At 32.1% G+C, this 21,876-nt stretch overlaps 1 protein-coding gene across 1 annotated transcript in view; it reads right to left on the bottom strand.

Moving 5' to 3' along the window:
- The window catches only part of iPLA2-VIA (calcium-independent phospholipase A2 VIA), a 42,564-nt gene that overhangs the window by 9,658 nt on the left and 11,030 nt on the right, over positions 1-21,876 (bottom strand). Inside the window, exons 3-10 of the mRNA XM_067272297.1 lie at positions 17,630-17,845; positions 16,551-16,728; positions 15,166-15,359; positions 12,998-13,094; positions 3,863-4,045; positions 3,538-3,790; positions 3,150-3,422; positions 5-155 (exon numbers count right to left, since the gene is read on the bottom strand). Of these exons, the coding sequence (XP_067128398.1) occupies positions 5-155; positions 3,150-3,422; positions 3,538-3,790; positions 3,863-4,045; positions 12,998-13,094; positions 15,166-15,359; positions 16,551-16,728; positions 17,630-17,845 (1,545 nt within the window). The remainder of the gene's footprint in view (positions 1-4; positions 156-3,149; positions 3,423-3,537; positions 3,791-3,862; positions 4,046-12,997; positions 13,095-15,165; positions 15,360-16,550; positions 16,729-17,629; positions 17,846-21,876) is intronic.

Raw genomic sequence — 21,876 nt, forward strand, 5'->3', positions numbered from 1 at the left:
TCACCGAGGGTATTTGATTTCGGACATTCTTGTATTTTCGCCAAGCTCAGACTGCAAAAATTTCTCGAGATTTTCCGAAACGTACGGTCTGGCTCCGACAAAAACTTTGTCTTTGAGCCGAAAATACAAGCATCGACACTCGGAAATGCTTTTACCTGTTAAAACAAACGTAAAATTTGTTACGGTATAAATAATATGATTTATTTTCTTCTTTTTAATATATTTTTTACTCAAACAGAAATATGTCTATTATCAATTTCAAAAAGAAAAATTATATTAAAGTATTCACGAAAAAATTAAAACAATCTTTCAAACAAAGCCTTCTGTTATTTATTATTCAAATAACCAGACACTTTGAATTTATGACAACAGATGAAATAAAAATTAGAAAAATTAACAAAAGTCTTGAATTTCTATGTAGCAAAACATCACTGCAATCATGTTCAAAATAATTAATATTCAACTCACATCCTCCACTGAATGCTAACTACTGATTTCAGGGAAGAAAATCTTTTTGATATTGTACCATCTATGCACCACTGGCAGCAGGCATCCAGAAGATGTATGGGATATTTGAGAGGGTGTGCCAGAGTTTCCTTTGAAGATTGCAAAGTCTGCACCAAATATGGGTGTACACCAATTCAAACTTTTGTAACAGCACCATTTCATTTGTACTCGCTTACATTCATGTACTCTTTGTATCATTATTAAACATTTGTTCATTAATATGTTTTATGTTGTTGTGTCCTCTCTGTGATATAATTCCTTACATTAGCTAGCTTGTACCAACTCAGAATCATGTTTGAAAGTGGCTCCATTTCATCCCCTCTATATACTGAAATTTGAGACCAACTTTTTGAATCACCCTGGTTACAAAACCAACAAATAAAGTTCTTCTGTGAAACAATTTTGAGAAAATTGTCACATTAAACTTAACAATCAGGTTATCAACTATTGCAATTCATTCTGGTGTCGTAACGTAGCATGCTTGTCCGGGCCGTGGAGAATCCTTAATACCGAACACTATTTATGAACATCCATATTAACTTGTACGAGGATGGATGGAAAAGTTTCCTAAGTGGCAATAAAAACAAAGCATAACTTGAAAATCATTTATTTTGTTTTTACAATATAATCTCCTTAAATATTAACACACCAACGTTTCTCCATCTTTCCAATTCCCTCCCGGGAACAATTTTCTCCGAGGCCCCTAAAAAAGCTGTTTATGGCCTCGATCACCTCTTCATTGAACCAAAATCTCGTACTGGCTAGAAATGTTTTGAGTTTTGGGGATAGGTAATAGTCTAAGGAAGTCAAATCTAGCAAATACAGTAGATGCAAAAGGATTTTGAACTTAATTTCTGCCAGTTTTTGCCGAATGGCTGCATTTGAATGAGTGGGCACATCATCACAATAACACCACTTTTTTTTTAATCGTTTTAGGATGTTTTTCCTGGCTTGCTGCTTTGAGATTGTTGCATAGTATTGCTCATCGATTGTTGCTTGCTAAAAATGTTGCATAGTATTGGCCACTGACAAGTTTTCCTCTTTTAAGATTGTCAATTAACAAAATTCCTTCGGCATCACCTTGCTAGCCAAACAAATGGTCTTCGCCTTCTTTGGAACCCACTCACCATCTCCAGTCCATTGTTTTGATTGAATTTTTGTTTCCAGTGTGTAGTTGTGAATCCAGGTCTCATCCATTGTCACAAATCGTTGCTTGAAATCCATTGGATTCCTCTTAAATAATTCCAAACTGTCGGCCAAAATTTGGGCTCGAATGCATTTTTGCTCCAGACTGAGCAAATGCAGCATTCATCTTGCAGACAACTTCTTTAAAACTAATTCATTATTTACACAAATTATGAACACTGTGGGCATCTCCTATAGATGGGTAGTCTACAGAAGATGCCCACAGCAACCTCAATTTTATGCACTTTGATCTGGTGATGATTTGACACCATGTTGTGGATTTTATTCCCAATTTCACAGTAGTAGCAGTTTTTGAATGTCCCGAATGTGGTTCGTCACTTGTGCACGTGCAGTCACATTTGAATTCCAAAACCCTAAAACTTACCACAGAAAATGGAGGTGACGAACCACCAAGAACATTGTCCAACCTGGATTTAATTTCTCTTGTGGTTTTTCCTTCCAAATGGAAAAGTTTGATAACAACTCAAATTTCATTTTCCTCCATTTACAAACAGGCACACAGGGTATCTCATTTCAATCCTTATAGAAACCTAATTAATGGCCAGATTGATGTGAAATTTAGAGTTAATACATAGAAAAGATTTATTAATGCAGTGCAGGAAAAATATTTCCAACAAAACACCGCCAGTGGTGATTCTGAAAACTTTTCAGCTGTGTTTTACTCATATACAAGGGATATACACAACCAACACGCTACAATAAACTTTCACTGGTTTAACACCTTCCATACTGAGAAATCAAACTACACATCATATTTGAAACTTGATGTATGATTTAGTGGAACTGCCATTTTGAGGTACTAATAATTCCAGTCCCCACTAGAAAGCAATGTTTATCAGTTTAATATCACAGCTACCTTTAAATAATGACATAATGTAATGACATCCAACTTGGTTTTTGTATTAGTTTTTATTAATTTTTTGGGTTTTCATTTGGTTCACAGCATACATCATCATCTAAATGCACAGAACCTTTTTAAAAAAAATTATGCATATAAAATATATTCTTTAAAATACAGTTGTACATACATAATGAATAATGTTTTAAAAAGTTATTGTAAAAGAAGTTAAATTCCTTCTCTATAAGTTAATACAAATGTTCAAAATATTATACAAAACTGAATTATATATACCAGGGGTGGGCAAGCAAGAGTTCAGTGGGAGCCAAAATGTAGGTTTTGCAAAATGCACGGGAGCCACAGTTCTGCACTGTCGTGACAGAAGCATGGTAAGGCGCGCGATTTTATTATATAATATAAATATAATATAAAACAAATATTGAACTTTTTGATAAACATATTTTTACAAAATTATAAAAATAAAATTGTAAAAATAATAATAAAAAACAGAAATTAACACTTTCGGCAAGAGCCGCACGTAACTCAAAAAGAGCAGCATTTGCCCATGCCTGATATATACAGTATCAATTAATCTTACCTATTGCAAGTGCAAGTGCAAGTATGCCTCCTGTACTAGTTCCCGCTAGCCAGTCGAAACAATGAATAATTGGAATATTTACAATATTTTCAATAAAGGAGAGCATCTGTATTAAAACTAAGCCTCTGATCCCACCGCCGTCGAGACAGAGCAAGCGACACCTTTTTGTCATTTTCGATGCATCTGTTTCGTCTGTATTTTTGGAAGACGATTGATTTTTGTGTTTTTGTAATGCAGCTACGACGGCAGCTGCTCCGATTAGTTCGTCGTACACTGCAAAAGATTGTTTCAAAACTTTCATATTATAAAAATAATAACTACTCAATTATATTTATATTATAAACAGAAATTTCAATTAAATAAATTCAAATAATAAAAATGTATTTACATTTCGGAACAGAAGAGAAATTATAAATTATATTTCTACCGTCGAAAGTACCGGCATTCGAACAGCCGTCGAAGCATTCTTCTTGTTGCACCGGACATCTTTTGGCTCCGACTGCATGTAATACGTAAAGCAATTCTTTCTGAGACGTTTTTATTTTAGATATAATATGTCTCGGTGTTTCTCCGTTACCGTTTACGGAATTAATATCGGCACCGAAAACAATCAGAGCCTGCACAAGAGTTATGTCGCCCGACTGTAAAACAAATGAAAATATTTTTAGAATATTGTTTTTATATCAATAATATAATTTTAAAAATTTATTTACCTTCACTGCTAAATGAAGAGGTGTGTTTCCATCACTTCCTACCAAGTTAGGATTTGCACCATTGCTCAATAATGCCATTACACAAGCAAAACGATTATGTTGAATCATTACGTGCAATGCCGTATCTCCTTGGAAGTTTTTTGAATCGAGCTTACAGCCAAGTTCTATTAATGCTTGTAAGCACTAAAAATACATGGGAAAACTTTTTTATTTAACACCTTATATTAACTGGATGTTAATATATACAATATTTTAAAAAATAAATGAGAAAAAGACTTCAAATAACAAATTTCTTCCAACCATAATGGTGCTAAATGTTAGAAATTTTTTATGAATATACAGTTGATTCCACTTAATTGGGACACCGGTTAATTGGGGCAGCCACTTTATTGGGCCAAATCTCAAAGAATGGAAACCAAACTAATAAATTAATACATAATTTAATGCTTAATTGGCACAACTTTTCACTTAATTGGGACAGTAGCAGAAAAGGAATTTAGCAATTTTTGATATATTTTAGTAATCTTCCGAAAATATGTAGGCACTATGTACAGTACATTAATGTCGTGTAGGGCTAACGATCGGCAGAGACAAAGCAATTTTGTTTTGCTTGGGCAGTTCGGTTTTTCCAAAGGGGGTCAAGCATAGCTGGACGTATCACTTGAGGATTTCATCTGAGACGGATCTGAATTCGAATTACTGACCTTGCTTTGGATTGGACCGGACGATCCCCTTAAAAGTGAAAGCTGGACAATTTTTCGAGGTCTCTCGACCGAGTTGGAAGACAGCTAAGTTTCCCTTGAAAGGTATTGTGTGTATAATTACATATAGATTCAGACAGCAGCCATCCAGTTGTTGAGACTAGCATCGAGCTGGCAGATTCTACGGACACTCCTGGCAAAGTGGCCCATCTCCAAGTAAAAGAAACTGCTCAAAGAAAGACCATAAAATGACTTTTGGACGAACCCTTTTCTGTCTTCCTTTTTACTTAGAACATATTCTAACTAAAAAGAAAGAAAGGAAAAATTGTTCCATCAGGAACGAATCGAATGGTCAACCCTTGTGTATGTCACTACTAATATTTTACAACACTAGCATTATGCGAATCAGTTATCTATCGTCACGAGTCTGGCAAATTTATAGTACAAATATTTTCTGTATTTTGGTTTAATAAAGCATTAAAATAGGTACCTAATTATTATTATTTACCTACATAGTACATATTTTATTGTACAATTTATTATTAGTTCATTTAATTGGGGCAGCTGCTTAATTGGGCCAAAATGGATTAGTCCCAATGTGTCCCAATTAAGCGGAATCCACTGTATTATAATTAAGTCTGAGTATATTTTAAAGCATATTTATTAAATTATGTTTAAGATTTTAAATAATACGTTCAAAACTTGTACAAAATAATTTTACTGAAGAAAATCAACACATTATTCATCACAGCCCAACTACTTTCACATGGGTTGAGGTTATGAATAAAGATGTTAAATGGAAAAATGCCAGCTTGTTGAAAGAAATAAGAAAGGAGAAGAATATATGGACAGCCAAAAAGCATGGATTCAGCAAAAGAACTAAAAGTCAGAGATAGTTAACATCAAAGATGGGAAGACAGGAATGGAGAAGGACAAAAAGTTTAATCAGAAATACAGTAGAGCGTCATTTATCCGAATCAATTGGGGACTGGGTTTGTTCGGATAACCGATTATGTACGAAAAAATATATTAACCTATCCGATGTTGAAATTTTTCTTTGTTGCGTGTTCGCTTCGCATTGAATTTTCGTCGATGTTAAGCTTAACGTAAATTTTTTAAAATAATAATCGTGACTATTGTATCGTTATAAATTATTTCTTTATTTTGCACAAACAAAATAAATATATTGAAAAATATGAAAACAAAAAAAATTACATTTTGGAAGTTAATCTGGTATCAAAAACGTTCGATTCGGCCGACACAGTCCGACTGGAATGCTTTTGGTTAACCGACGTTTCGGTTGATTGGCTTTCGGATAAACGACACTCTAATGTACTTTGTAAAAGAAGAAATTGCCTGAAAGGTAGAAATTTATTACAATTCATCTACTTAACTTTTTAGAATTTGTTTGAAATTTCTGAAGTACAGTGGGTGATCGGTTAACGAACATAATCCGTTCCAAGACTCTGTTCGCTATCCGAATTGTTTGTTAACCGATTATCGATTTACCATAGGTTTTTATGGGAATTTGATTAATTCGTTTTAGAGACCTCAAAAAATAAAAAAATATATACTTTCTTACTAAGTTTATATATATGTAATAATAAAAACACATATAAACACAGTCTTGCATTTTTATTAGTCAGGTTTTTTTCCATTTGTGGGGGTTAAAGAATCTGTCTAATGTCGACGCTTCGGGATTTTTCAGAAGTAATTAGTAGCATTGTAATTGTATAGATCTCCAAGCCTATTAACCTCAACTTGGTTTCGATGCCATTCTAAGACCGTTGTTCTAGCATCCTACTTCTTCAAAATATGTTTAATAGCAGATATCGGCATTAATCCTCTTTTTCAGAAGAGAATGTATCTTGCCAAGTTTCTTGGTGTTCTTCATTCAACAGTTCTTGACATTCTTCTGTTGTCAGATCAATTTCAGGTTCCATTATGAGCTCTTCAATGTTCTTTATTTCTCTGATGTTATTTTTGTTACTCCTTAAGCTGCTTCTTCTTGATTCTACTGAATCTTCTTGATTGTACTGTATCTTTGTTAGATAAGATTGAACTGTAGCCTACTGTATACCTGTTCGAGCCATACCACCCAGCAACATCAGACATTTTCTGCCCACTCTCTACCTGTGCTATTATACTCTCACCTTTCAAAAATAAAAACCGACATAAGACTTTACGAGTGCCCACCTGACAGTCTCACGAATACTATAAAAGAATTGTTTCTGTCAGAAAAATATAAGGTTGGAATTACAAGTGAGAATTTCAAAGTTCGAAGGAATACTATCCAATCAGTATATACTGGGTTGAGCGTCAATTTCGACATCTCCTGCGCTCCGAAAAGTTTCGAATTGTTGTCTGAAGACAAGGGAAGACTAATCTATATTCATTATTTTATGTCACTTCTTCCTGTGTTTGTTCCGTGAGGTGTTCGTCATCCAAACATAAAAATCTTTTGCAAAAGTGTTTGTTATCCGATTTGTTTGTTAACCAATCACCCACTGTAATAGAATATCAAATGTAGAAATTGCTACTTTAGTTGCCCATGATGATATTAACCAGCTCAAACATACTTGAACTTTAATGAAAATACTTGGCTCCAAGAAAGCAGTTTTGTACAAGTTTTAAATGTTATATGGAGATTGTCTGTTTATTAAATTCAAATTAGAATACAGGCATACTCCAGGTTCCATCAAATACTTGTTGCCATATTCCATACTTTTGTTTTATTTAAAGACTATTTCACCTCGTGAAAAGTTTTTGAGCAATGATCAATGTGATTTCATGTCCCAGCATTCTGCACACGATGCTCTTGTTAAATTGTATGATACTCTACAGCAAGGAAAGAAGAATAGATTGATGTCTTTGTTAATATTTCTAGATATTAAAGGTGCATTTGACAATGCATGATGGCTCTCAATTTTAAAACTTATCAGGGATACCAAAGTATCATAAAATATTTTCTACTTGCTCAAGGATTTCTTAAAAGACAGAACAATTGAGCTTAAATTGGACTTTATTAAAAAAAAAAAAAAAACAACTTGCTCCCTAAATAAAGGCTGTCCTCAAGGCTCAGTATCTGGACCCCTATTCCAGCATGTTATTATAAATGACTTCTAATTAAATTATCACCATTTCTGTTCGTTGGTTATGAAATCAACTATATCATTAAAAAATAATTAATTATTGACGATTTGCCAAATTTTCTTAACACCCAGACATTTTTGGACTTCTAGACACACGATGCAAAAACCGGACAGGTGGCAACACTGGAACAGACGAAGCATCATATTAATGGGGATAGTTAAGTTAGATTGTGGTAGGGTAGAAATATATGACAATTGTATCTGCGCTCTGTTTTATCACGAGATGGTCGTAACCTGGGGTACACCAATATAATTAAAATAAATCATAGCCTAACAAAGAATTTCAGTAATGTATTAAAGTTTATAGTAGAAACCAGTTTTCACCATAGCATAGTCATGCATGGTCATAAATGAAAATGATGTCATCTTTTAATTAACTGTGGACATTTCCTCGGGAGCACTACTTCACTATTGTAGACAGAGATTACTACGGTATTTAACATTAATACTGGTTCTAAGCTCCAAGACACCGAAGAATATCATATTTTCATTGTTCCGAAACATTGCATTATTTTTCCAGCTGTATCATTTCTCCATTTTTTTAACAATGGAAACGCTTCTTGCTTTGGCATCTGTACATCAGTAGTACATTCACAACTTAGAGACAGTATTGATACCTAAATGTGCTTTTAATCTCTTGAATATTTCGACCAGTTTAACCTCATTTTTTGTCACGAGTTTAATGACAGTGTGACTTGATCGTGTTTAGAATACCCATCATCATCATATCTTATATCGCCTAACTGTGCATGTTAATCTGACTGGCACTATTCCATAAAAAAGATGCATAAGCTTACCTAAGAAAAAACAGGAAATTTGAATTTGTTGTCAGTTCCTAGTGACAGAGAAAATTTAAGTTAGGAGTTGGACCACGTTCATAATGATGAATTTTATCAAACTAAACCAATAAGTCACATGTAATTGTATGAATCATCAAATAATTAATGTAAAATTTCATCATATCAAGATTTTCAAATTATTTGTGATATTGGATATCTTTTATTATTGCAATTTAATCTACCAAATTTTAAAAATAAATCAATTATTAAATAAAATCAATCATCATTAGTAAAGATAGGATTTTAGGGTACTAAAAAAGTTTAAAATGGGGATGCAGAGTGCTTTAAAAAAAAAAAAAAAATGGTGCTAAAAATTACCTAGGGCTAAAGCCAAGCTGTAGCTAAAGATGAAAAGAATTCATTCGATAAAAATCTCGAGTAAAAATTTTTGTTTAAATTGCAGGGTACGGTGTATTTTTCATAGGTCATCCATTTTTATACTATACTGAAATATCATTGTTGCTAGAATCACAATCATTTGTCAAAAGGAATGAATTAACTCGAATAATGGTAATAATTTGCAAATTTTCAAGTTTAAATTTACTGCATTTACATGAAATGGCATCTTTGTTCAACATCCACAGATGTTAGTAGTAGGTACTTGGTCTTAACTCAAAATTCTAAATCATTGCATTCCACAGGTGAGAATGCAATTTAAACATGCATCCTCCTCTAACTTGTACTGATTCAGCAGTCTCTGACAAATTTCAACTTGATCAGCTTTCTGATTTGCATTCAACGGGTGTGGAATTCCTCAAGCTGCAATTTTTGAAGGAAGCATCTTCAGATAAATTAGAGATAAGTTAGATGAATTTGGCAAGCGAAAACTTGAGAAGAGTTTTGCTAACAATCCAGATTTAAAGAAGGTCGTGATTAAATGTGGGTGCATCATTATACTTCAGAGTCAAAGCAAGCCAAATAGGAATGGCGAAGAAAAGCATGTCCCATGAAGGCAAAAACATCATTGTCTGCAGGTAAGGTTCTTACCATTTTGTTTTGGGATTAAAGAGGGGTTGTGTACATTAGAACTCTTGTAATCCACACAGAACAGTTAATGCTGCTTACTACTGCAAACTGCAGCCTATTGGTCCAAAAGACATGGTGTCACCACCTGCAGCATGTTGCTCTCACACTGCCATATAATCCAAGACATATTAACATAAATGCAATGGATCACTGTGAACAATCCCCATACCACCCAGATGTATCATCAGCTGATTACCATTTGAATGAACCAATCAAGGAAGCATTGGGAGGACAACAATTTAAAAATGATGAAGAGGTAGAACAATGCGAGTGGCTTCAGGCACAACCCACTAGTTTTTATGATGCAGGAATCAAAAATTTGTCAAACTGGTGGGAAAAGTGTTTAAATGTCAGAGAATAATGATTTATGTGTACATTTTAAAAGTACAGTCAAACCTGTTTTTATGCGCTCTTTTTATCTGCGATTTTTATAATGCGAATTTTTAATTTGTGCGGTATAGTTGGCGACTAGTCTCGTGCGATTCGTCATGTCTTACGTTGACTTATTATAGCATAAATGCACTTATTATAGTAATATTATTGCATGAATATGCGAAAAATGAAATAATTTACTTTTTAAGTCAACAAAACACCACCTGGACAAAAATATGTAAAACAGACGATAGACCAGACGATGCAGTCAAGTGCTGACATCTGTTGTCAATAAATTCTATTTCGTACGGTTTTGAGTTATTTTCTATGTGAGACTTTTTTTTATGCGGTCCCTGTTGACCGCATAAAAAAAATATTTTTTAATTGTGTCGCGAAAACTATTATTTACAGCCATTCGTGAAGTTTCGTGAGATTTTTTTTTATGCGTTTTTTTTTTTAATGCAGTCCCTATCCCCCGCATAAAAACAGGTTTGACTGTATTCATTTAGTAAAGAGAAGGATAAAAAGTTCAGTTTATATATGACTGACCCTTGTATTTTCCCCTAGATTGTTTCTACATAAGCCAGAAGTGGTCCATTATGGCAGCCTGTCTTTTATTACTTGTAATTACCAATATTCGTGTTACAGCATTGTTGGTTTTCATTGATGGATTGCAATAGGGATTATTAACCACACTGTTCTATACCAACCATCTCTTATTGGTATTTCTTAGAAATATTAATTTCCTATGAATACTAAACTTCTGAGTATGCTTTTCATATTCCATATATGAAAAGCATATATCACAAAAGAGATGTACAGTTTCTTGAGAGAAGAGTTTGAGGCAACTATCATAATTTTAATCTTGAAGGTATTCTATGCCATTATATACCATATAAAAACTCTTACACTATACAGTTTTAGTTCAGTTTGACAAAACTGGTTATGGCCTCTAAAAAACAGTTTATGAACCATAAACCCTTGAATTTAAGAAAAAGTTTTATTTAGTCTGAAATAAGAAAATGAAAATATTTCTATTTTAGCTGAAAAAATAAGTAGTAGCTTGTAAAAGGATACAAGAATGGCAAAACAATGAAGATAAAATAAACTCAACTTCCACTCAAAACGAATAAACTCGATCTCAAGAGCATGAAGGCAATGGCATCATCCAAAATGTTCTACAGTCCAATATCTTGAAATGAAAATTACTTCTGTACAATGGATACAAAAGCAGAGGAAAAAGAATTTGCTATAACAGTAAATGTATTTGTGTCCATGCACAGGAAGTAGCAAAGGCTTCCAATGTAAGATTTAGAGCAAGGAGAGAATGATTATGTGACGATCGGGATATTGTGAACTTTAGCATTTATATGTACCTTTATAATCTTTTAACTATATTTTATGCAAACTCTACATTTTATACAAAACGGAACGAAGTAGACCAAAAAGGGTTAGTTAAACGGAAATCAACTGATAAAACTTTCTGATAAGAGCGGTCTAAACTCGATTCCCACAAGTTGAGTTCCTTGTTAAGATGAGTCAAATTTCGGTGACACGACTACGTCACCAATAATTTTATTGGTCCAAGAAGATCATCTCTTCTGACGAAATCAAAGAAGGGCCTGCAAACTCCCTCCCCATATAAAAAGGGAGCACGATGAGTAAGACGAAGAAGTTGTTACTGACCGTGTGTTTGTGCGCTCAAAAGGATAGTTACCTGTCGCCGCCGATCCTCCCTCATCATCGATATTCAAGCCGAACTGTCATCGTTACACTTCCTATCTGAACAACTATTACCTGTTAGTGGACAGAGTCATTACCGACGATCTACTACAAGATCATCTATTCTTAGTCCGAACGCCTACAACGGTCTATAAGGATATCATCGATTATTACATCGACATCCGACTACATATCTTAAGGTATTTATCCTACACGCGAATATTTGTAAGCTCTCTCTCTCTCTAATCCGCGTAGATTAATGTTCGCGGATCACACGTCATGTAACTTATCATCGCCTGTAAAGTAATCGTTTGTACCTAATTAGACCTATGGAAAAAATTAAACGGGTATATTTTTATATATAAATCTCTGGGTGCATTCCTTCCGTCATCCTCTCCACTTGCTTCATTCCGGGTCTAACCCATACGTAACCGCTCGCGCAATTGATTTTCTGTATCAATCTAAGGATACAGTGGTGTCATCCTGACGTGGTATCAAAGAGATACCGGCCCTATGGTCACAATTATGTTGATTTTTAAGTCAAAATAAGCTGACTTGACCTGCCATAACATCAAAAACCAGGTATTTCCGAGAAATAAAAAGAACTGGCAAGAATTATTCGGTGCAACGCATTGGCAAAGGAGGTGGGAGCAGTGCTTTGTGTAAGTGTAGGTGAAAGATAGGCATTTAAATGTGATATAGGCAATTATAACAATATAAACCATTGCTATTTTAGTCTTATAGTACTGAAAGAGAAATGTTTCACTTAATTACCCAGGGGTATTTAAGTGAAGTTATTTAAATGTGTAATTACATGAGGATTTACTGTACTTTGTGTATATATATATATTTACTTTAAGATATGTAGTACATATTAATTTTAAAAAATAATCTATAATTTATTTTTGCTTTTGCTGGAACATTTAGCAGAAAAATAAACAAAATTTGTCTATATTAAGCAGAGTTCTGATTAAAAGGAAAGCAATGTATTTTATTCATAAAAAGCTGAGAAAAAAATTAACCATCATCATCATCATTTACAAAAAAAAAACAATGCATATATTGATTTTCCAATTTTATTAACATTAACAAAAATCTTAAATACTGAAACAGTAATTTGATCATTGTAATTTAAGTTTAACTTTGACATATTGGAATAACAACTTAACTTTCAGATTAAGTCACTAGAATGTATCTGAATATACATTCTAATGCAACATTAGTTAAGTATGTGTTTCTTGTATTACAATATTTATAATAATTATAAGCAAATTGAAATATTTATTTTAAAAAATATCAAAACAGAGATAATTATTTAATTACCTGCGCAGTCTTAGCCCAATGTAAAGGTGTCCCTCCATTTTTCATATCCTTTGCATGCAGCTGATTTGGATACATATCAATGATTTCTTTAGCACAACTGTTGTGTGATTATAAATATTTTAAAATAAAATAAGATTTTGAAAAATTTAATAAAATTTAGCACTAAATAAAATCTACCTAAAGATAGTTTTACACTGAACTAAATACAGGATTAAAATTAAGGATCATTTCATTCTAAAAAGGGGATTAGCTAGAAAAATAAGAATAATTTAATTTGTTTAAAATTAATCAAACTTTTTAAATAAAAATTTACAAATAAAATAATTTAAAAAAAATGGCAATTTGTTACGATTACTTTTCCACTGTCAATGTATAAATGTAAAAAACATTCTGTGAAGAAATTAAATTACTATAAAAACTAAGTCTGACCAAAAAAAAATTTACTTTATAAACTCATTATCATAAATAAATAAATTCTGTTCAAAGTAATTAAGTTTCAGCATATTTTACTTGAATATAGTCTTTCATTTTTAAAAATTTAACTAGTTTATTATATTTTATTCATAATTCTTATGTCTGGTGGCAATATCTATTTTCCATTATTTCAACAAAAAGTTTTCAAAAAAATAAAAGTTATTGTCAATTCTGTCTCTTTAAATGTCATATAATTATTTTCCCTTATAAAAGTTTAAAGAAAAGAAAGATAAATTTACAGTTTGATATAAATAATACAGAGATTCATGATGAATCTTACATTCAGACTAATTTCTTGAGGTATTAGAGATAATTGCTTAATGAATATTTTATCATCATGACATATTAATATAGTTTAGTCGGTGATGTCAAAAATATGTTCTTTGATACATTTCAATAATTAAATGCAGATATTCCTAAAAGTATATATATATATATATACACACACACACACACACAATGTATATATATTCCCCAATAACAATTATTCAATATATGGGTTTTTGTGTCTTAATATGTTTTAAATCATAAGTCTCTCATAAGTTCTAATTAAATAGTTTTTTAACAGAATATAATATTGCTCATATTATTCCGAAAATTAATCTATATGGTGCATAAAGTTTAAACTTTTAATATAAAATGTAATTAAATTAAACTTGTAACAGATACTTGATATATATGAGATTTTTAACTAAGAATATTTCCAAATTGTGACAGAAACCAGGATTCATTCCATTAAAAATGAAACTTAATCAGAAAAAAAAAGAGAATTTATACAGTAGAACCCAATTATCCGGACTAATTGGGGATGAAGGTAGTCCGGATAAGGAAAAATCCGGATAATCGAAAAATAATACTGTACTGTATTTAAATTGTGATCAAATTTTCAAGAAACAAACATTCGTTTTGAATTTGGACTACTACTGACCACACTAACACTGCCTACTTGTTTAAAGGCCCTCTGGTGGCGTAAGAAGACGGATTTTATAAAATAAAAAGCAGTTGAAACCGTCAAATTTTTATTCATAAAAATGCAAACTAATTATCGTTTTATGACGAGTAAAATTTTTTCGTCGCGTTCACGGCTTTTAAGTAATGCATAAACCTTCGAGGCGCGAGGCCCCTATGACTGCAAGGCCGTAGGCGGCGGCCCAAGTCGCCCGTGCCTTACGCCGCCCTCGGTCATAGAAATGATGTAATCTGAATATAAATTATTTATAAATATGTATGTCAAGTTATATTTTTATTACGACGCAAAATGTATTAAAAAGTTTAGGACCACCGTGCCGGGTGAGACGTTGTTGGGACAAAAAAGTTACGCATTCCATCACGTACATAAACAGTGTTGCAATCGCCAAGTGCAAATCAGCAAATTTGTAAAATTTTTGTTTATTTTGAACAATCCGGATAATCGAGGTTCTACTGTATTTTAATTTTTAGAGGAATCTATTTTTTTTAAGATTATTAACAAGATTTTATAGATGCTTGTTAAAAGATGATGTATGGCGGTAATTTTACATAAGATAGAGAAAAAGCTTATTTTTGTAACAAAAAATAGAACAGAATGGTGACATAAAAACCTTTTAGATAAAAAAAATACTTGATAAGAATTTACAGAACAAAAAATTTAAATACTGATATATAATTTATAATTTTTAAATAAATTTTGTTTGTAATAAAGAAAAAGTTTAAACCTTGCACTTGAAGTTTCCACCGCACACTGTAAAGGCACTCCATCATCCGTACCGGCAATATTTACATCTGCACCGGATCGTAGCAATTCTTTCACACATTCTGGTTTATCATTTAGACATGCTAAATGAAGAGGAGTATGACCTTTATTGTTTCGTAAGTTTATAATTCCGATATTCGGTTTGGAAGCCAACACCTAGATGAGAAAATTAAAATACATTTTACTTTTGAAATTATTTGTAGAATATTTGTAAAAATTTCTAACTTAAAGTATCAAAGTTAATTTTTACATGTTTTTTCACAAAACACAATATAGTAATAATTGTTAGTGAATAAACTTAAGATAAACAAATCTACTAATATGTTAATCATACATATATACACTTTGACTAAGCAATATATAAGTTAAGACCATAGGATCTAACAGAAATGTCAGTTATCATTTCAAAAATATTTATTAAAGTAATATGACATTATTTGATGTTATTAATTATATATTTTGTCATAATGCAAAATGGCTATAGTTGATGGTTGTATGAACAAAAACAAAGTTGATTAATTAAATTAATTAATGGAAAAGAAGCAAATAAAATTAAACTAGAAAAACGAGTTTACACAACAAAGAACTATTAATAAAATAATTGAAGTCTGTTCATTTGTTTGTGGCTTGATTTATTGTCCTTTCTCAACAGATGGAGGTACTTCATAACACATTGTAATATTTATTATTTATGATTATTTTTTATTGTCATATTATTATTATTATATCCAAAGTCAGAGTGTTGACCAGATGGTGCTACTTCATATCATTTGACATTGCAATTTTTTATTTAAGCTTTGCCTCATCTCTTTTAAGAAACCAAAAGAACATCAAGCTTTCTATTACACAGAAAAGACAGCATGGAAACCTTTCTCGAGGCTATAGAATTTTCGGTACTGTTCCGTATACGGGACACAAATGGCAGAGGTGTCTGTACCGTCACGGTCTGCCACACTGTCCTAGTCGGGTCAGTCTTACAATGAGTAGCGTTTGATGAGAACATAATATATTAATTAGGGGAAGATAGTAGGATAAATGTATTTCATTCTTTTCCCCGTGTTACCGTAACATATTAACAAGAGGGCTCCGACCGACCCGACCGAGACAAAAGGCCCGACCAATAATTACGTAATTCCCAGTCATGCTTGACAGTAGTAGTACAGAATATCTTGCTTTATTAATGAATAAATTATGCCAGATTCTATCTTTTACTATTTTAAGCTTTCTTTAAAAGATTTAATTTATTTGTTAACAAAGATAATTTTCAATTTATATATAAACTTCTAATAACTGATATTTCATTATCATAATCAATACATTTAATCTAATTATAAACAACTTTCTAACCTGTATAATATCCTTGTTCGTTATTGCGGCGTAATGATAAATGCTGTTTCCGTCTACATCCAGAATATCTAGCCTTGCATCCATTGCTATCAATGTTTGAACTAATAAAAAGTGTTGCCTTTTAATTGCAATATGAAGTGGAGTAACCAAGGTTTCTTTACAGGTTTCATTAATACTTCTGCAATATTATTTAGTTATGACACATTATTGAATAAAACTTGTAAGATAATAAATTTAATTATTTACATGTCAAATACTGAATTCTATTATAATTTCTACAAATATTGTGAATTAAATCTACTTTGAATTGAAAAACAAAACTACTTAAAAAACAAACTAAAATTTTTAAATACTACAATTTATTTAGTTTTTAAATTACGTTAATATTTTTAATGTTACTTATTCTATTTGCCGTAATTTGTAATTTAAAGTTTTTTAATATTCTTTTTTTTTGTTCTGGAGATAATTAAAAATAGTCAAAAACATTAAGCATATATGAATTTTGTTGAGTATTTAAAGGTTTTTGATTTATTGTCAACATTATGTTACTATTTTTAAACGATTCTGTTATTTTAGTAAGCCAGATGTTTCATTTTTAAAGAATTTTTTCATTTAACTTCGTGCTAAAGAAAGAGAAAAACATCCGATTCTTACAAATTCACCAGAAACCTATTTTAACAGTGTAACTATTAATTAGTCTAACGTTCCTGAATGTCTTTGAATTGACAAAGATCCATCTTCCTTATATTTTTATAGTATAGTATAATATAGTATGTATAGTACTAAGAACTCTCTCTACTGTGACATCTCTAAACTATACTAATGTCCCCAAAATATTAATTTGCAATAAATATGAAAAAGATGGGAAGGAAGATATAGAGAAAACTATCTGGCATTTAATAATACATAGGTCCTTATTATCCTGCATTGTAAGTAGCTGATTTATTACACATCTTTAAGGTCAGTTTTATAAGATTTAATTAAAAACATAATAATAATAAATATTTTTTCAACGGAAACATTGAAGAAGAGAACTTTTTACCATGAGTTTTTATAAATTATAATTAATATTAACTTACCCAGAAATTATTTCATTTTTAAAACTATCGACTTGACCAAAATGTGCCACGATATGCGCTAAAGTCCAACCCGGATTTTTTCGTATAATATCGCATAATTCTTGTATGGTATCTTTCGTTAACATTTCTGGGAAGAGCGTGACAATGAGTGGGATCTTATCTCTGAGTTGTAAATAAATAATCTCTGCTTCTGACTGATCTGTTGTCCGATGCAAACTAGATAAAATAAAAATAATGTGTAAACAAAATAATCCAAACGAAGGAAGTAATTATTATATAATTAATGATTTATTATAAGTAAATAATATAAAAGTTTAAATGAAATTAAGTTACGTTGCACCTCCACTGCATATAGTAATTTTGTTTATGCATAAATATACTTGTGCCTATACATATGTATTACACTAGTTACATTTTTAATTGTTTATATATATTTGTTACTTTACTCCTTTCTGTTCCATTTTAACTGTTTATACATTCCCCCTTTTCTTACATTTGAATGTTTGTACACAAGCATTCTGCTCATTGTGGTCACATATTATCTATAACTTTCACCAAGTAATTATAATTCTTTAAGTCTTGGTTTACTTTCCTGCATTTTCAACACACCATCAAAACTATGTGTTGATGTAATAAACAATTGTCTCTGGTAGTATCAAGATATGTTCTATTTTCTCACATGTATGTTGTGCAAAGTTGAGAATGTTTGTGGGTGTGATGTCTAAAGTTGGGTCTAAATGTGTAAACATCTTTAGTTTCTGTGAATTACTGGAATGGTGGTCTTGACCTGTAGTACATCAATGAAGGATTTGTCTATGTGGAAAACATATGTTACATAAACAAAGCTGGCCTATTTATAGATAACAGAATCTTATCCTCCTTTTTATATAATTATAGGCTGTTGACAGTGCTGGCTGCTGGCGTGGTTTTTTCTTCGAGTTACTGTTTCGAACTACAATTTATTGTCTTCCATTAATTGACTTTATAGAAGATGTCTTTTTCTACTGTGATACTTTCTTTTTTAATTTTGTTCTTTTTGCTTGTTATTGGAGGAGTCGAACTTAACCCAGGCCCAATGTCTCGTACACCACCTTCTTCACCTCGCAATAAAGCTTCGACGTCCGCCGGCAAACGCCGCCGATCTCCAAGCGAACCAACGCTGAAATCATCTCGATTGGAGGACTATTTTGCATCGCAGGATATTTCTTCTCAACTACCTCAGAAGATTCTATGTCTCCTCGAGGAACGTTTCGATACTATTCTATCGAAACTGGAGGAATTGTCGTCGAAATTTGACTGGCTGTCTAATTTACATAAGGAATACGACGAACGTCTGTCTCGCCTGGAAGGAGAAATTGCTGAACTTTCGTCCTTTAAAACTGTATGTATGGATAAACTTTCTCTTCAAAATTATTATATAGACTCGGTTCATAACGATTCGAAGAAGGATAATATCATTGTTTCTGGTTTGAGTGGCGATGACGAGGAAATAGTTAACAATGCTAATCGGTTTATTGAATTATTTAAAAGACAGAGCGGGGAGTCTATTCCTGTAGTTAATAGTTATCGAATATCGGGTACTCGACTTTTTTTGTTTAAACTCTGTAGTCAAGATGACAAAAGAGCTATCTTTAAAAACTTAAAGAAAATTCAAGCGTTGCCGTCATTCTCGCGCATTAGAGTCTTTGACGATTTGTCATACAGGTCGAGATTAAGGCGTAAAAAACTGTTGCCTTTTTTTGCAGGAAGCAAAATCTTTGAAAAAAAAAGTATTTTTGAAAGCCGATTGCCTGACTGTCGATGGTGACAGATTTACTTTTAATTTGGATACGAATGAACTACAGAAGATCGATACTTTTTTAGACAAACCCAGCCAAAAAGGTTAAGTGGAACAACTGCTAACGAGACAAATAAAACTTTAGAAATGAGGATACTGTCTTGGAATTGCCAAGGAACGCTGGACTTGTCAGTGAATGACCAAGAGTTCATTTATATATTGCAAAATTATGATTTAGTTGCTTTAACTGAGACATGGTTAACTAAGCATTTCAAACCGGTTCTCTCTATGTTGAACTCAGATTTGTTTCTATACGAACAACTTGCTAAAAAGCCAATTGGTCCCGGTCGTCCTTATGGCGGTCTTATTCTTGCAGTTTCCCAGAAATTGGGTTCCTCGGAAATGTTGTTTAACTCCGATAATCTTATGGTGATTAAATTAAACTATGGAAGATTTTCTTGTTCACTTAGTCAAAGCTTGATTATTGTTCTTGTTTATATGAGAATAGATCTTTATGATTTTCTGTTAAAAAAAATGGAAGACTTGTTGATGAATTTCCTCTGACGACGATATAGTTATTTTAGGTGACATGAATGCCAGAATAGGCGAGGAACTAGATAATTTTTATGCTGGGAGTAATATTAATGTTCTAAATTCCCGAAGATCTAATGACTTAACATTGAACCAAAGAGGAAAAAGTTTTTTACAACTGATTAAGTCGCACGGATTATATATTTTAAATGGTCGATGTGCCTCAGACAATCCGGCTAAATTCACTTTTCTTTCAACAGTTGGTCTATCTGTTATAGATCTAATAACAGTAAATGTTTATTTACTAGATAGATTATTGGATTTTAGAGTTCTTGATATTTTTAATTCTGATCACTTTCCAATCTCAATTTCATTTGAATTTACGACGGATAGCGTACGGACTCTGAAACTCCCAAAAATTCGCTACGTATGGAAACAAGATAGATCGGATGACTATTTATCTTTGGTTAGCTCGCTGTATACCTCGATTAAGATCACTTTTTCGCTGGATGCGCAGAGTTACTATGATGAATTATTAAACATTTTGTTGACTTCGGCTTTACGATGTGGGATGGTCAAGAAGAACATTTCCTTGTTATCATTTGAGAAGCAATGGTTTGATTTACAGTGTCTGCGTCTAAAGAAATCTAAGAACCGAATACTACGAATGTTTCGAAGAAACAAAAGTAGAAACCTCTTGGACGAATATTGTAAATTAAATAAAAGCTACAAGTTGCTATGTAAGGCGAAGAAAAAGATCTTTTTGTCTAAAATAAATTCACTATTATTGAAGACAAAAAATACTAGAGATTTTTGGTCACTAGTCAATAAGTTTCGAATTAAGAAACCGTGTGAAAATGCTATATCTCCCTCGGATTGGTTAAAATATTTGCAAGAGTATTTCGCTGGACCAGATACAGTAATTTATATCGATGTAAGTCTTAATAATACTGTGCCTCTTTTGGATGACTTTATTACCCTGAGCGAATTAGAAGTTGTAATCAGAAAATTAAGATCATCTAAGGCCCCAGGTCCTGACAATATAAGGAATGAAATGATAAAATGCCTTTCTACAGAAATACTAATGGATATATTAGATATGTTTAATTCCTTTTGGTCTAGGTGCTCCTTTCCACTATCTTGGAAACAAATTGCTTTGAGAATGATATATAAGAAGGGATGTAGGCAGACGCCAACTAATTATAGACCAATCGCTTTAATTAATGTATTTAGAAAGGTCTTTTCAACTATTGTTGCAAATCGACTCCGGATTTGGATGAACGAATTTAATATTGTTACACCTGTTCAAGGAGCATTTGTTAAAAATAGAGGTGTCGAATATAATTTGTTTATTTTGACCGGTCTTATTCAAATATCACTATCGAGGAAACGAGGGAAATTATATACCACATTTATTGACCTCAAGAGAGCTTTCGACACAGTTGATCATGATTTGTTATGGTATAAGCTTAGAAGCATTGGTCTTTCTTCGTTTTTTGTAAACTTACTTAAGAGTCTCTTCTCCAATACTAGATATTTTATAGAAACTTTTTCATTAAGCACTGATTATGTTGAGTCCAATAGAGGGCTACCTCAAGGAGAACCACTGAGTCCTATCCTTTTTGTTTTGTTTTTGAATGATCTCCCTGGGCTTCTGAGAGGTAAAAGTTCTATGATACCTTTATCTTCTCATGTTGAAATTAACTGTCTTCTTTATGCTGATGATATCCTTCTCTTGGCTAATTCGGCTTCTTCGCTTAGAGAAAGACTTAATCTTACTTGGAAATACTGTGAAGATAATCGATTGACAATTAATTTGGAAAAGACAAAGCTTATGATCTTTCGTAGAGGTGGAAAACTTAAAAAAACAGATAGTTTTAGTTTAGAAAACCATAGATTTCAAATTGCGTCTAACTTTAAATATCTGGGTATTTATTTC

The sequence above is a fragment of the Centruroides vittatus genome, unplaced genomic scaffold (genome assembly GCF_030686945.1).
Source record: "Centruroides vittatus isolate TY-2023 unplaced genomic scaffold, ASM3068694v2 contig_436, whole genome shotgun sequence".
In the NCBI taxonomy this organism is placed as follows: domain Eukaryota; kingdom Metazoa; phylum Arthropoda; class Arachnida; order Scorpiones; family Buthidae; genus Centruroides; species Centruroides vittatus.